The sequence below is a fragment of the Dama dama genome, chromosome 7 (genome assembly GCF_033118175.1).
Source record: "Dama dama isolate Ldn47 chromosome 7, ASM3311817v1, whole genome shotgun sequence".
NCBI classification, from domain to species: domain Eukaryota; kingdom Metazoa; phylum Chordata; class Mammalia; order Artiodactyla; family Cervidae; genus Dama; species Dama dama.
The window spans coordinates 26,198,891-26,214,540 of NC_083687.1; the positions used below are offsets into that span (position 1 = coordinate 26,198,891).

The following is a 15,650-nucleotide window of genomic DNA, read 5'->3' on the forward strand; positions in this document are numbered from 1 at the left end:
TTCAGTTGTGTCTGACTCTTTACAACCCCATGGACTGTAATCCACCAGGCTCCTCTGTCCATGGGGTTCTCCAGGCAAGAATACTGGAGTGGGTTGCCATGCCTCATCCAGGGTATCTTCCCCACCCAGGGATGGAACCCACATCTCTTATGTCTCCTGCATTGGCAGGTGGGGTCTTTACCACTAGAGCCACCTGGGAAGCCCCATCTTAAGTGTAAGAAGACATTAAGGGAACAGAAACCCAAACCTTCGCTGTAAGAAAAGGCAAAGCACACTGCAGTATATCTAAAAAGAGAGAAAGTTCAACCAATGCAGTTATACTGCACAAGTGGCCTGTTATTGATGGAGTATGAATTCATCTGTGAAATAGTACAAAATGATAAAAATTAATCATATTTAATACATTTAAAACAATTCAAATTGGCAAATAGGTCTAAAAATAGATGAAAGCATTTATGCTCTACTTAAATGATCAAATTATGAGCTCTTACAAATGGTATTATTTAATTTAAAACACAAATTAAAGCGGGTTAATGCATCAAATTAAAAGACAATCAAACACTTAGAGAATATGCATAATCTCCCCAATTAAAAAAAAGCTTCATAAATGGAGCATGACAAACTTTTAGGAGGTAGCTGGGACTGTAAGAGGCCAACCGGCTTCTCTCTTCTTCTGTCATTCAGACTGATGCTGATTTCCTACCTTGTGAGTGAGTGGTGAGAGGAGCTATTAATCCACTTACATAAAGAAAGCTCTCTGCCTCATCTATCTGACTTACCAAAGTTCTTGGTCACTGCTGCAATGGTCACTCTGGAAGTGAACACCAGGACGGACGAGGCCCACCCTCTCATGCGGTCGTAACCTCTGACTTGGTACTCCCCGGCCGGAAGGGATGGGACCACACAGTGGAGAAGGGTATGGTTGCCAGAGACACCCACACAGGGGGACATCCCAACAAAAATGTCTACATTTGTAGCTCCTGAGATCCGGGCTACCGAAAAGGTTAAGACATCATCAGTCTGAGAAACAGAGAGCAATTCGGGAGTGAAGGCACTGCTGTAACCAATGACTCCCATCTTATAGGAAAGTCCATCTACCTCTATGTCCAGGGAAGCAGAGCCATTCCCTGCAGGAACAGCACATTGGATAAGCTCAGAGCTGAGGCTCACCGTCAGGCAGGCCTGCTGGCCAATGTAGACTAACGTGGAGTTCAGTCCCTTCAAGGCTGTGCCCTCCAAGGTCAAGAGGCTTCCGCCATGGAGGCTGAAATTCTTAGGGAAATAATGAAACACTTGAGGCAAAACATGGAAGTGTCTGGAAAAGTTACCAGAACAGGCGTACCCATATCTTGTATGAAAAACAGATAGGTAGTGAGGTCCAGGGGACAAGTCACTTATCCAACACGCCACGTGGCTTCTGTTATGGAAAGTCACAGTGCAAGCAAGACAATCATCCACAAACACCACTGACTCATCAGCCGTGATACCTAACCTCTGACCTTTAATTAGCACTGTGGTCAGAGACCCATTGATGTTTGTGGTCCAAGCATCCAGGACAGAAGTTGTCTCTTCACTTAAGAAAAGAGTGCAATTCCCCTGACACGTGCTGGGCAGTCCATTCACCAGGACAGTGACATTCAGGGTGAAGGAACCACCAGGCAAGGGGTCACCCACGGGGGTAATCTGGCAGAGAACTGTCTGGTCCCCGAAACTCAAAATCACACAAGTAAAGGGACCCGAGAGGTCAACCTCCACTGACCCCCTGCTGGAGTGGAGAGCTAAGCCCCTCACTGTGAGAACAGTCCCTCCACAAGTGGACCCGCGTGTTGGGAAAATGGCGGTTATCTGAGGCGTCACCACACACTGCTGGGGCACCGCAGACATGTCAGCAAACCCCATCTGCCTCTGGTGTATTTGGAGAGGATAGAGGCCGGCCTCCAAGGTGTCAAGAGGAAAAGCGCACCCAGCCAGGCTCAAGTTGATCCCGGGAGATAGTGTCTGGAGATCACAGCTCAAGTTACCCAGAAGGACCACTGAGTCGGAGAGATTCTGTCCCTCCACATAGAGCCTCAGGCTGTGATTCGTGACTTCTCCTCGCGTGGCAGTGACCACTGGTGTTGCTGCCACTTCATACGTGAAGGTGAAGCCCTTCCCCACCAGGCGAGGGGAAGGTTGGTGGGGGAAGGGCTTGCTGCCAGCCCAGACCTCCACAGGGACTGGAGCGCTCAGCGGCAGGGCGGCTGGCGGCGGGGTCTCACACCAGACGTTGGTCTCTGTTGAGTTCACAATGTCACAGGACCGATTGCCCACCAGCACCCAAAGCAAAGTTCGGTCCCTGCTGAACCCTCTTCCTGAGATGCTGAGGATGGTTCCACCTGAAGCACAAATATTGAGAAAAAAAACTGAGAAGCTGATATTTCAGAACTAGGAACTCACAGCAGCTGTGTGAGCCCCAGCACAATTAAGTGAAAGGTGGGGTGTTGGTGAAATTCTTGCACCAACACCCCATCAGTGTTAAATGTATGACCATTTTGGCAGGAGTCAGGTGGGCTGAAATTCACATGGCAGTAAAGCAACACATTATTCTATAAGAATGTTCATAAAATTTAAAACAAAATATATTTTCAAGTATATTTATAGATCCTAGACAACTTCAACACTAATGAAAAATCAAATTTCTTGAAGTGCTCTCATCATCTGCTATATTATCATACATGCTATTCTACATTATTCTATATATTACTATGTAGAAAGAGTATAATTCATATATACATATATACAACATATACATTAATAAAAAATCAAATTCTCTAGTCTTCTTATCATCCGTTGTATTAACTGCCCTATTATTCCATATTATTCTCTATATTACTACACAGAGTATATGTATATAGTTCTATATATGACCAAACTAGACAGCATATTAAAAAGCAGAGACATTACTTTGTCAACAAAGCTCTATCTAGTCAAAGTTATGATTTTGTCAGTAGTCATGTATGCATGTGAGAATTAGACCATAAGGAAAGCTGAGCACTGAAGAATTGATGGTTTTGAACTGTGGTGTTAGAGAAGACTCTTGAGAGTCTCTTGGACTGCAAGGAGATCAAACCACTCAATCCTAAAGGAAATCAGTCCTGAATATTCATTGGAAGGACTGATGCTGAAACTAAAGCTCCAATACTTTGGCCACCTGATGTGAAGAACTGACTCACTGGAAAAGACCATGATGCTAGGAAAGATTGAAGGTGGGAGGAGAAGGGGATGACAGAGTATGAGATGGTTGAATGGCATCACTGACTCGATGGACATGAGTTTGAGCAAGCTCTGGCAGTTGGTGATGGACAGGGAAGCCTGGCGTGCTGCAATTCATGGGGTCACAGAGTTGGACACAACTGAGCACCTGAACTGAACTGAACTGATATTCAACTTACACATTGATGAAAAATCAAATTTGTTGAATTCTTCTACTTATCTTCTATATTAGTCTATATAATGTTTCAGTAACCCATATGTTATATAGTCATATGTGTATTTGTATGTGACATATCAAGAGCCACTGAAACATACTTGTGATTTTGCTGCCATAGTCATATTGTCTCACTTTCTAGTTTAGGGCCAATCAAACCCTATCTACAGGACAGGGATGGGAGCCACGTACCCCTTGTCATCACCAAATCAGTGGTAAAGTAAAGCAGATTTTAAAAGGATTATACTATGTTCAAAAAGGATAATGTACCTACTATAGAACACAGGGAACACTTCAATACTCTGTAATGGCCTACATGGAAAAAGAATCTAAAAAAGAGTGGATATATGTATATATATTCATTTTACTATATACCTGAAACTAACACAACATTGTAAATCAACTATACTTCAAAAAGAAAATTCTAATAAACTATGTGCTATTTCATACACTGTCACAATGATTATCATATGCAAATATATAGCTTTCTTTTTTTTTTTCTGAAGATGAATAATTTTCTATACTTCTCTATTTGTCCGGTCCTGACATCTCCTATATTGGCATTTGTGTTTCTTTTTCTTTTAATTAGTGAAGTATAGTTGCTTTACGTTGTTGTGTTAGTTTCTGCTGAACAACAAAGTGAATCAGCTATTCGTATAAATACATTCCCTCTCTCGTGGACCTCCCTTTCACCCCCTCCTTCCCATCCATCTCCTGACTCTGTCTGGTCCTTCATTCATATCCCAGAGCAAGTAAAGACATCAGAGACTCATGTCTCCTCTCCTTGCATAAGCAGTATCGAAATGGCTAACTTGGGAAGCTCTTCCCTTGTTTTCTGTTTTTTTTTTTTCAATTGAACTATAGTTGATCTACAATATCATGCTCATTTCTGATGTACAGCAAAGTGATTTAGTGATATGTACTCAAGATGTGTCACTTTTTAGATATTTCAGCCTCCTTCCATTAAAAAAAAAAAAGAAAAGGAAACCAGGCACATCTCTTTTTCATAAAAATTATTTAATTTCCTGAACTCACTGGGCTAAAGAATCCTGAGTTTCACACTCTCCAAAGTACACCACTCAGTTCCCAGGGCAAGGAAAAGTGCCTCTCCCTGCAGCCCCAACTCTGGTCTCACTAGCTAATTAATCCAGGAACAAAATCTGAATATCCATGGCATAGACTTACAGAATAAATGAAACCAGTCAGGTCAGAGCCACTCACCCACAACGGACCCACAGCAAGGCTGGACGCTAAAGACTTCTGTGATGTACTGGATGTGAAGATCCACCCTACAGAAAATGGGGAGACGGTTATGAAATAACTGAAAGTCAGGAGAAGAGAAAAGAAGGCACAAAACAGCAGAGATGTGTATATTGGAGGAGAAGAAAAGAGAAAGGGGGCTGTGATGCAAAGCACATGAGATCAGCACTGCCCACCAGAGAAAGAGGGAAATGGTGTAGAAGAGAATCTGCGGCGATGTTTTCCTGCACCAACACCAGGTGGGGACATCAGTCTCCCTGAATTGAGCTACTTTCTGGAATGAAGCGAGGGAACTTCCAGAGAAATGCTGAGCAGAGAGACGTCAGGGTGAAGAGGACTGAGAGCAGCTTGTACAGTAATTGATGGCATTTACTCAAAGCCCAGTCTAATTAAAGGTCTTAGTGAAATCAGTCTCTTATTAAGCACAGATTCTTCCTCCTGACATAGAGGTGCCCAACCCACCCCAGCCAAACCAAGAGACATGACATCTCAGCTCCAGAAAGTTCTTTCCCCAACTAGTAAGCCAAAAATTAGACTTGAGAGTGAACTGTCCTGTAGGATCTCTAAGATTTGTTCAAATTTTAGGATTCTCATGAGTTTATCTCTTAAGAGGAAGAAGAAAAAAATAATGACCTAACTCAAAGCTAGAATTCTTCAACTGAATCATTAAATCATCAGGAGAGCTATAATGAATGGCAGGAGTCCACCTCACCCTTGTGCGTGAATGTGGACTCCATTGATGGAGACTGAGATTCCATGGAGCCCGGCAGGCAGCGGGGGGAGCACCACTTCCAGGCCCTGAGCTGTCTGCCCTTGGACCCAAGCCCTGGTGTCCCCGATGCGGACTTCAGCATCCAGATCTGTGTGGTCCACTGGCAGCACCATTCCAATGGAAAGGATCTCACCCCCTATGTTGAAGAAAATCCATTAGCCCCTGTGAAGTGGATTAGTGCTTCAATCATGTATTAAATTCTAAAACTATCTTTCTGGATTAAACACGTGGTCAGTACTGTGCATAATACTCTAATCAAGAGTTTTAATGTCAACCTAATTTTTTTTCGTGAAACTTACAACCCTTTTAATGGAGATACAGCCTATAACCTCAAGGGCACAGAAAGCAAAATTGTCAGAATGATTATATTCAAGAAGCACTAGTTCATCTCAGTGTAAAGGCAAATCAAGTAGTTATGATGGTCTTCATAATCAGAAAGTAACACCTCATGACCTCTTTTTTAGCCTCTACTTCTCTGAAGATGAAAATCTAAAATTCTGTCTCCAGTATGCACTGAGCCCCGTAGCAATGCTATATATGCATTCATTCACTCACAGGGAAGCCTGGCATGCTGCGGTCCATGGGATTGCAAAAAGTCGGATACAACTGAGTGACTGAACAACAATTCACAATTATAGAATCCTTTCACCTGTACTATCCCATTTGACCCTCATACTGTCCTGATAACACTTTTTGGACAGGTAGCAAAACCAGCATTTTGCTTTTGAGGAAACCAAGGCTCAGAAGTCTAGGTCTCAGAGATGATTAATGGAAATGTGAAGGCCTGAGCCCAGTCTTGTAAATATCTCACTGCCTTTTTAGTGTATTAGCAACTCTACTAAAATGCCAGGTATACTACGAGCATTCATTGTACATGAATAAAATGAATACACTTCATTTTATCTCAAATATTTCTTGAGTATAAAGAAGAATACGCCACAGAGGCACAAAATAAGTTAAATATGGCCCCTGCCCTCAAAGAACCTCCAAAGTTAATAAAAATAGATGCCAAAAAAGCTTCAGAACAAGACAAGCCACAAAGAGGCGGAAATTAGGCATGGCATTGTTCAAATCAGAGCCACCGTCCGAATATCAAGAAAGGTCCTGTGGGCAAGATGGTGCCTGAAATTCAATTTGAAAGATAAATCCCCATAGGGACTCATAGAGAGTAAAGGATTTACAATTTGATTCTAAAAACTTCAGTTTTACCCAAAGTTTTTCCTTTTGTAGCAATTTCTCATTTAATCACCCAGTGACTTGGAGAGAAGGAAAGAGAATGGGGTGACTTCTTGGAAGACCAGGTACATGTGGATACAGGTAAGGATCGTATGGAAAGAGGCCAAGTTAAAGATGGTTCTGTGGCTGAAGATGAAGAAAGCTAACTTCATTTTCTTCCCTGTTCCACATCCTCTTTACTTCTTCCTGTCCTCCCAACCTCGTTTCTACTCTCAGGTCTGAAGCCTCAGTGTAGTGAGTATAAAAATTTCAGGGTTGACTGAGAAGTCATGATCACAAGGTGGCCATAACATAGAACAAGATTTATAGAGATGGTGCTTTGACAGGTTCCATAGATGGGGAAATCTGCCAGCTGGAGACCTTCCAGAAGCATCAATCAGAGACTGCCACCCAGAAGAGGAGAAGGGCAAAGAACTCCTAGGGGAGGAAAGAGATCAGAGAGGCAGCTTCTATGTCCCTCACATAGTGAGTCACTCAGCATCACAGTGGGTAGTTTCTGGGTCAAAGAGCTTTGCAGGGTGGTAATGGCTCTGAGTCCCCCAGGTTGATCTGATCTATGGCTATCAGATATTAAATGCATTTTTGTAGGGTGTGTAAAGCAGATAGGCTATAAAAGGTCAAATTCTTTCCAATTCTTTCACACCCAGCTGTTTGAAAGAAAGAAAGAAAGTGGCGTCACTCAGTCGTGTCCGACTCTTTGTCATCCCATGGACTGTAGCCTACCAGGCTACTCCATCCATGGAATTTTCCATGCAAGAGTATTGGAGTGGGTTGCCATGTTTATAGGTCCGGGGTCGGGGGGCTTCCCTGGTAGCTCAGATGGTAAAGTGGGTAAAGTGTCTGCCTGCAATGAGGGAGACCTGAGTTCGATCCCAAGGCCAGGAAGATCCCCTGGAGATGGAAATGGCAACCCACTCCAATTTTCTTTCTTTCCTTTTCCTTTCCTTCCTTTCCTTCCCTTCCTTTCCTTCCTTTCCTTCCTTTTCTTTCTTTCTTTCTTTCTCTCTTTCTCTTTCTCTCTCTCTCTCTCTTTCTTTCTTTCTACAGCTGGGCGTGAAAGAATTTGAATTTGGCATTGGCAGAGTTTTCAGCTGATGGATCCTAGCCTGCTTAAAGGAGGAAGTCACATGGGACCAGTGTACAGAGATCATCTTTGACCCATTTATTCCACATACAGTATCTGGCAGAATGATGGCGTTCACTTTGACAAAGCATTTATTGAGTGCTTACTCTATGTTAGTTCCTGGGTGGGCTAGGTACTGTTACCTAGTTTATCTCCATTTTTCCCAATCGCCTTGAAAGGATCATTCCCACCTAACAACCGGAGACACTAAAAATAAAGTTAAGGGTGGTCCAATGGCTAAGATTTCATGCTCCCAATGCAGACAGCCTAGGTTTAATCCCTGCTCAGGGAACTAGATCCTGCATGCTGCAACTAAGAGTTCTCATGCCATAACAAAGATCCTGAGTGCCACAACTAAGAACAAATAAATAAATATTAAAAATAAACATGCCAGCACATTTTTCATTTAAAAAAAAAAAAGCAAAAAAATTTAAGTAACTTGCCCAGGGAGTGTTTAAGTTTGTATTCATTCAAATCTAGCGCTGATGACAAAAACCACACTAATTGTCCCTCACGTCAAACTCTTCCTCCTCCTTCCCCTGCTCCTCTTCCTCTTTCTCTTATTTCTTCTTGACTGTGTTGTCATCATCAGCATCAGCATCTTCTTGATGGAGATATATATTAATACCTTCCAACTTTCAAAAGAGACTTTCCCAATAGGGTACCCCTCACTTGGGGTTTTATAACATGTTCTTCTTTATTCTGCCTGTAGAAAGATCTCAATGCAAGTGGAAATCCTGCAAATAATGCATCATGTTGTATATATCAATAACATGAACTCCTTGGGCTCTTGGTCAATTGTCAAGCTAATATGAGATGCCTTTGAGGCACTGATGCAATGTATTTATTCTTTTCATTATAGGTGGGAAATTTTATTAAAAGCCAAAATCACTGAAATCTGAATAGAACACAGGGCTCCCTCCTCCCTTTTCTACTTCGTTGGGAAGAATCTATACCACTAAGGAATTTTACACACTTTGGTCGCCTCAGGCAGCAAATTCTTCTTCTGCACTATCTGAGCTGAAAAATATTGAGAAGCTAAAGGACACCTCCCTTTATTTATGTACTCTTGAGCAATGGAAAATGAAAATAGTACCAGAAGGATGGTGTCCAGGCTGTTTCTTTGGGAAATTTGATGGTCTTGTATAATAAACCTTTAGACATGTCTGCCATAAACACTGTCATCTGGCATCCAATTAACAAAAACACCATGTTACCTGCTACTTTTCCAAATCTATACAGACACGATAATAAATTATCATAATTCCATCCTGTTGTATCATCTAAATCATCAAAGATTAAGTCATTTAATGCAGTTGGAATGTTAAAGAAGTCATTTTTAATATACATGTCTCTCAAGGAACAAGTTCATCAGAATATACTATTCTCTAATCATATCAAATAACTGCTTTAATAGGAACTGCTGCCCCAAATGCTATTTTACAGTAAACTATAAGTGACTGGGTGCTTGGAATCTGCAACCAGGCTGCTTGAGTTCAAATCCCTGCTCTAGTACTTACTACAAGTAACATCTTAGACAAGTTACTTATTCTCTCTGTCCCTTAGTTTCCTAATCTGTAAACTGAGGCTAATAATTCTAACAATTAATGACAAAGATTAATTCTGATTATATGTCTGTGCTATTATTATTGGCACATGATAGGTGCAATAAACATTTACTGAATTTTTACTATTGAATTCCCATTTTCAAGATAGAAATGGTTCTCAATTTTACAGAGAGAAAAATATATATAAGGAGATTTATTTAATGATGGCTAAGATGAGAAAGAGCTTCCCAGGTGGCTCAGTGGTAAGAATCTGCCTGCCAGTGCAGGAGATTTGGGTTCAATCCCTGAGCCAGGAAGATCCCCAAGAGGAGAAAATGGCAACCCACTCCAGTATTCTTGCTTCAAAAATCCCATGAACAGAGGAGCCTGGTGGGCTACAGTCCATGGGGTTACAAAGAGTCAGACAGAACTTAGCAACTGAGCACACAAAAATGAGAAAATCAGTCTCCAGGTTTTCAGAAAAATAACTTCCATCCAATATATAATACTACCTTCATTAAAAATTAATAAGGCCATTGTTTGCCTTTCTTATAAGATCAGTGGTCTAAAATGAAAAGATCCTCCAGGATGAGGTATTTTACCTGCTATGCTGCTTCCATTTCTGCTGAGAGACATGATTACTGGATTTAAAGAGGAGACATATGTAAATGCCATGGCAAGAACCACAGAACGGTCCCCCAAGATAACAGTTACATTCACAGTAGGTCCATCTTCCCCCTGAAAATTAATTCTTAAAATCAAAACTCTGTAAAATAAGACTGATGTGAGTGAAGTCCATATAGAATTAGTTTAAAAGATATATTTCAAGAAAATTGTTTTTAAAGAATATACTTGCTACTTTCAAGTCTCTTTCTCTCTCTTTCTCTCACACACACAGTGACTAGTACTTAGAATAGGTAAGTGCAGTATCTAACAGATTAAAGACTAAATAAGAATGATTTGCAATTAACACATCAATTGGTTCTGAAAAAAAAGAGCAATTTCAAATAAACATCTATATCTTGCTAAACTATCCACCAAGTATGAGCATACTTTCAGACATTTAAGTACTCAGAGAACTCCCCTCCCACATTTTCTGTCTTGGACTATTTCTTACAGATATGACCTCAAAAAATAAACAGTAACCAAAAAAAGGAGAAAGAAATTCCAAGAAACAGTGAATATATTCAGGAGAGCGATCAAGAGAAACACTAGGATGAAACCTGTAAAATAAATCTGGAAATCACCAAGTTAAATTGAAGCAGAAGAGCAACTGATATAAAGGTTTTTTTTTAAATACAGAGTATTTTTATTACAAGGAAGACATGTAACAAAAAAAAAAAAACCTCTAAGAAAAAACAAACTATAAAAAAATATATTGCCTGATTCTACCATTATCATTTAAATAGTTTAATAATGTAAATATGGTTTATTGACTTAACCAAAAAATGGTTCTGTAACTATAATCAAAGGAATTGAAAGTAGTTGTTTCAGAAAGGGGGACTTGAAGAATGGGGAAGTGTGGTAGGAGAGAGAGAGATTGTTTATCATTTTCTGTTGAACTTTGCATGCATTGCTTTGTTCAAATTTAAAAGTTTATTTTCCTAATATTTATTCTCTCTAGTGAAAGAAATTCAATCAGTAAAAATTTTACCCATTAAAATGGTCAATATATACTAAAGTGCTGATACTCAATGTTGGTCAAGGGATCAGAAAGCAGGCACCCATGTGACGATGAGAGTATTAATTTAAAAAGAGTTTCAGACAACTGGATACCTGTGTCAAAAGCTTTATATGTCTGTACTTTTATATTGGCACAAGGTGAGTACACAATAAATACAGGAAACTTTGGAAATTATCTAAATGTCCAATAACAGGAAATGAATTACAATACAAACATATGTTAGAACTGCATGCAGTTTATATATAAAAGCTAATATTTCATAATAATTGAATAACTAGATAAGATTAAAAATATGAGATCAAAGATCAAAGATTATTCTGAATTCTCTCTTCTTCCAGAGATCTTTACTGTTTGGCAGACAGCCTCCTTTGGGGATCATGGATGTACTAGGAATGTTGATGGCACTGAAGTGAACTCTGAATAGGAGGTTCAAGCTCAGCTGTGAGCATGACTCTCTCCCACAGCACTAGGCAAGGGCCTGGACCCAAACCTCTTATGCCATCTATGAGACAGAACCAAATGAAGACAGATGAGAACACTAAGGGACTTGTTTCTAAGGAACAGGAGAGCAGTAGGGAGTAACTAGGATTAACTAAGCTATTTATTTCATAGGAACCAGACATTCCAGGGCTAAGTAGTGGCTCAGACAGTAAAAAATCAGACTATAATGCAAGAGACCTATCCCAGGGTTGGGAAGGTCCCCTGGAGAAAAAAAGGGCTTCCCAGGTGGCGCTAGTGGTAGAGAAGCTGCCTGCCAAGCAGGAGACCCAGGTTCAATCCCTGGGTCAGATCGATCCCCTGGGGGAGGACATGGCAACCCACTCCAGTATTTTTGCCAGGAGAATCCCACGGACAGAGTAGCCTGGCGGGCTACAATCCATACAGTTGCAAAGAGTCAGACATGACTGAAAAGACTTAACTTGCATACATGCAGATATTCTAGAATATTCCAAGTTTCACCAATCCCATCCATGCCAGAAAACAACATTGCTGATGAAAACTAAGTTGTTTGCTTGAGAAAGAAGCAAACTTATAAGATATATGTCTTGCAAACCAACACTCAGAATGTACACTAGATTAATATATTTACTCAGTGGCACTAATATTCATTAAGAGTGTGGACTGGTACAGTCTGGTCATTTTCTTTTGAAAGATATTAACTGATGCTAATTACAAGCCACATTCGTGGGGTCAGCTTCCCACTTCATAGCAGAAGTGCATCCATGTAAGCAATATAAGTAAGCATGCTCTCATGATGAGAAGATCATGTCAGTTAACTTAGTTCTAAGAAAGGATCCACTGAGAACCTTACACATAATTAACTACACATTAATAATGATCACCTACCCAGAAAGGAGATGTCAAAAGATTCCACTTACTTTGGATGGAACTTTGCACTGAATTCTTCGTGAGTTGCTTGTAGTGACATTAATGACACAAGACTGAGATCCAAATAACACCAGGTTAACATTATCCAACCCAGAGCCTCGGATGGTGGCCCAGAGCCCTCCTGTAAAGAAGCAACACTTTCAGATGGGACACACAGCTGTGCTAGTAGACAATAGTTAATTACTCATAAGAGAAATAGGTGAAATAAAAATATGAAGCCGCATAGTCAAAACACAAGGCACGTTCAAAATACAGAAAGAGACTGCAGTTAAAGATATAAACTACTAAATAAGGTGGGAGATACAGTGACTAGAGGGCAGAGAAAAGGAGATATTCAAGAATAAAACGTAAGGATACCACACAGTCATGGAACGGAGAAATAAAGTAAATGGTTTTCAAAAACTCTTTCTGCTCAAGATTTTTAAATACCATCCCTGTCAATTCTATAAAACTTAAACTCTTTCCCCAAGAAAAGAGCATAAGAGAGGAAGTATAAAATGGTAGAAAGAACAGGGTCCCAGAGTCAGGGCCACAGACTGCTCTGCCACTTATAGCAGGTCACTTGCACTATTGTCCCTGAGTTCACTGGTCTCATCTCCTTCATCTTCTTTTTCTTTTTTTTTTTTTTTTAAATTTTTGGCCACACTGCATGGCTTGCAGGTCTTAAGTTCCCCAACCAGGGACTAAATCCAAAAGTGCAGAGTCCTAACCACCAGATTACCAGTGAATTCCCATTCCCTCATCTCTAAATGACAGCCTTAGCCTCTCCAGCTTTGTGATACGGTACCACACCAACAAGGTTCTGGTTCCCATGATGATATAGAAGTGACTGTCATCAGTACCTGGTGTCATCAGGACTTCTGTGCTGACCACTGAGGAGCAACTACAGCAATCATAGTGTCAATAAGAGGAGGGATGGCACCAGTCACACTGATATCCCATCTGGAGGGCAGCCCTTGATCCATCTGATGGACAGGAAGCCCATTTCTTGTGGATGAGCAATGACTCTGTGTCTGCCATCTCTCCAGAAAGGGATATAGGAGAGGCAGTAAAGCCACGAAATAGAGACATATGAGAGTGGGGAGATGGCACATGTGTCAGGGTGAGAAAGGAAACTTTCAGTATCATGTGACTGAATGGAATATTACCCTGAAGTTAAATATATAAACATGCCCTGAAGATTCAGGGCATAACCACAATAGACTTCTAAGTTAAAGAATAACATTGAAGAAGAGCCAACATACAATAGCAACATAAAAGATACAATATCTGGAAACAATCTTGACAAGAACAATTCAAGAATACGAAGAAACGAAGAAAGCTTTGAAATGCTGCTGATGAATCTAACAGATGGGTTAAAACTTAAATAAGAAAACTAAAGTACATGTACAGAAAATGAACATCATAAGGTGGGATATCTTTCTGCGTTAAACTAAAGCACCAGTGCAATTATGATAAAAATACAAAAAAGATTTTTAATTTAAACAAGCTGATTTTAAAATTCAATGAAAAATAAATTACAATAGCCAGAAAACAAAATTCCAAAAATAAAAGTAAAGGGATCTTTGGCTGGACATTTAAAATATCTTATAAAACAGCTCTATCTGGAGAGATCAGGATGGCAGGGTAGAAGGATACACAAACAACAAAGATACACCTACATGTGGAGCAGAGCTCACTGCTAACAACCTGAAGGCTGACAGAAAGGCTCTTCTACAACCAAGGCTGTAAGAAAGACCTACACTGAGTCAGGTGGGAAAGGAGGAGAAGCAATCAAGTCAAGATCCTCACAGGGGACACAGAAGAGTAGGGGAATGTCACAGGCTCGGGGACCCTTCTGGGGTACTGAGGGGTTCAAGCCACATACTGGGTACTCCAGCCCTAGATTCAACACCAGAAAGATGAGTTCTGAACGGTGTCCCCCTCAAAATTCATAGGCTGAAGTCCTAGCCACTTGCACTTTTCATCAGGAAGCCCTGAGCAGGTCTCTCTCTCTTAGAACCACTATTTTTTTTAATTTATTTATTTATTTATTTTACTTTACAACATTGTATTGGTTCTGCCATACTATTATCTCATCTGAAAAATGAGGATAATAATTCCATCTTTCAGGCAACCGTTAGCATTTAGGGTGTACAACTGCCTAGAAGAGGTGCTCAGTAAATGATACCAGGCCCATCCTCATCATTATAAGGAAACTAAGTCCCACAGAGTATATGAAATATCTAAGGTCACACTTCTGATTTTGGCAGGTTGAAAACACAGGCACATGTCCCAAATCCCTACCTACTGTCATTTCCACTCGATCAGATTGTTCCAGTGACTTAATGATTGACCCTGTGATGCCTGACACCATCAACCAAACTATGGTATTTTATGTGGCAAGTGACTTCATTTAAGGGCTCAAACGTCCATTACTCATTAGAAGAAATGCTGATGGCAGAAAACAAAAAGCTGTGAACCACAGTGGATATGGAATTTATTACATGGCAGGACTAGATTCCTGCAGGTTGGCAAGAACGAAGGTCTCAGAGTGTCAGACGCAATGCAGGTGCCCCCAGATTACCAGTGTCTGCAGCTTGGGAAGGCTCCACAGTGTCCAGTCTGGGTTCCACATTTAGGAAGAGGCCTCCTCCACTGGCATTGATGGCAAGACCAGAGGGTCTCACCAACATCGAGATCCGATGCACTCCAACAGGCAGCAGGCTTGTCTGACACACCACATTTGTTTGGTTTGAGAAAATTACTTTGCAACTCGTTTTGTTCACTGTAACCTGCAGGGCCTCGTAATCACCAGAGAAACTAGTTCCGGTAATATAAACCAGTAGGTAAATGTCATCTTAAAAGAAGAAAGAAATCATCTCTCAGCAATATCACTCCATTTATGAGAACTCTGTCAAATATCCATTCCCTCTCACCTTCCTCTCTCAAAATTCAAGGAATTGAATGCTGAGTCATATATTGGAATCTGTGTTTATTTTAATAGCCTAGAACCCTCCACTTAAATTGTGGGCCAATCACTAATCAGTTTAAAAAATGGGGAAAAACTAAAGAATATTTTGAAACAAGGGACAAAGAATATACATTTTAAGTCATTAAAAATCTACCATTTCAAATCATGACCATTTCATTTAGATTAGCTAAAAATTGCCCCTTTGTTGTGCCACTCAACA

At 40.6% G+C, this 15,650-nt stretch overlaps 1 protein-coding gene across 1 annotated transcript in view; it reads right to left on the reverse strand.

Annotated features, from left to right (window-relative positions):
* PKHD1 (PKHD1 ciliary IPT domain containing fibrocystin/polyductin) overlaps nucleotides 1-15,650 on the reverse strand; it is a 428,428-nt gene that overhangs the window by 365,495 nt on the left and 47,283 nt on the right. Inside the window, exons 26-31 of the mRNA XM_061146900.1 lie at nucleotides 15,044-15,316; nucleotides 12,468-12,598; nucleotides 10,007-10,142; nucleotides 5,439-5,634; nucleotides 4,688-4,755; nucleotides 780-2,375 (exon numbers count right to left, since the gene is read on the reverse strand). Coding sequence (XP_061002883.1) covers nucleotides 780-2,375; nucleotides 4,688-4,755; nucleotides 5,439-5,634; nucleotides 10,007-10,142; nucleotides 12,468-12,598; nucleotides 15,044-15,316 — 2,400 coding nt within the window. The remainder of the gene's footprint in view (nucleotides 1-779; nucleotides 2,376-4,687; nucleotides 4,756-5,438; nucleotides 5,635-10,006; nucleotides 10,143-12,467; nucleotides 12,599-15,043; nucleotides 15,317-15,650) is intronic.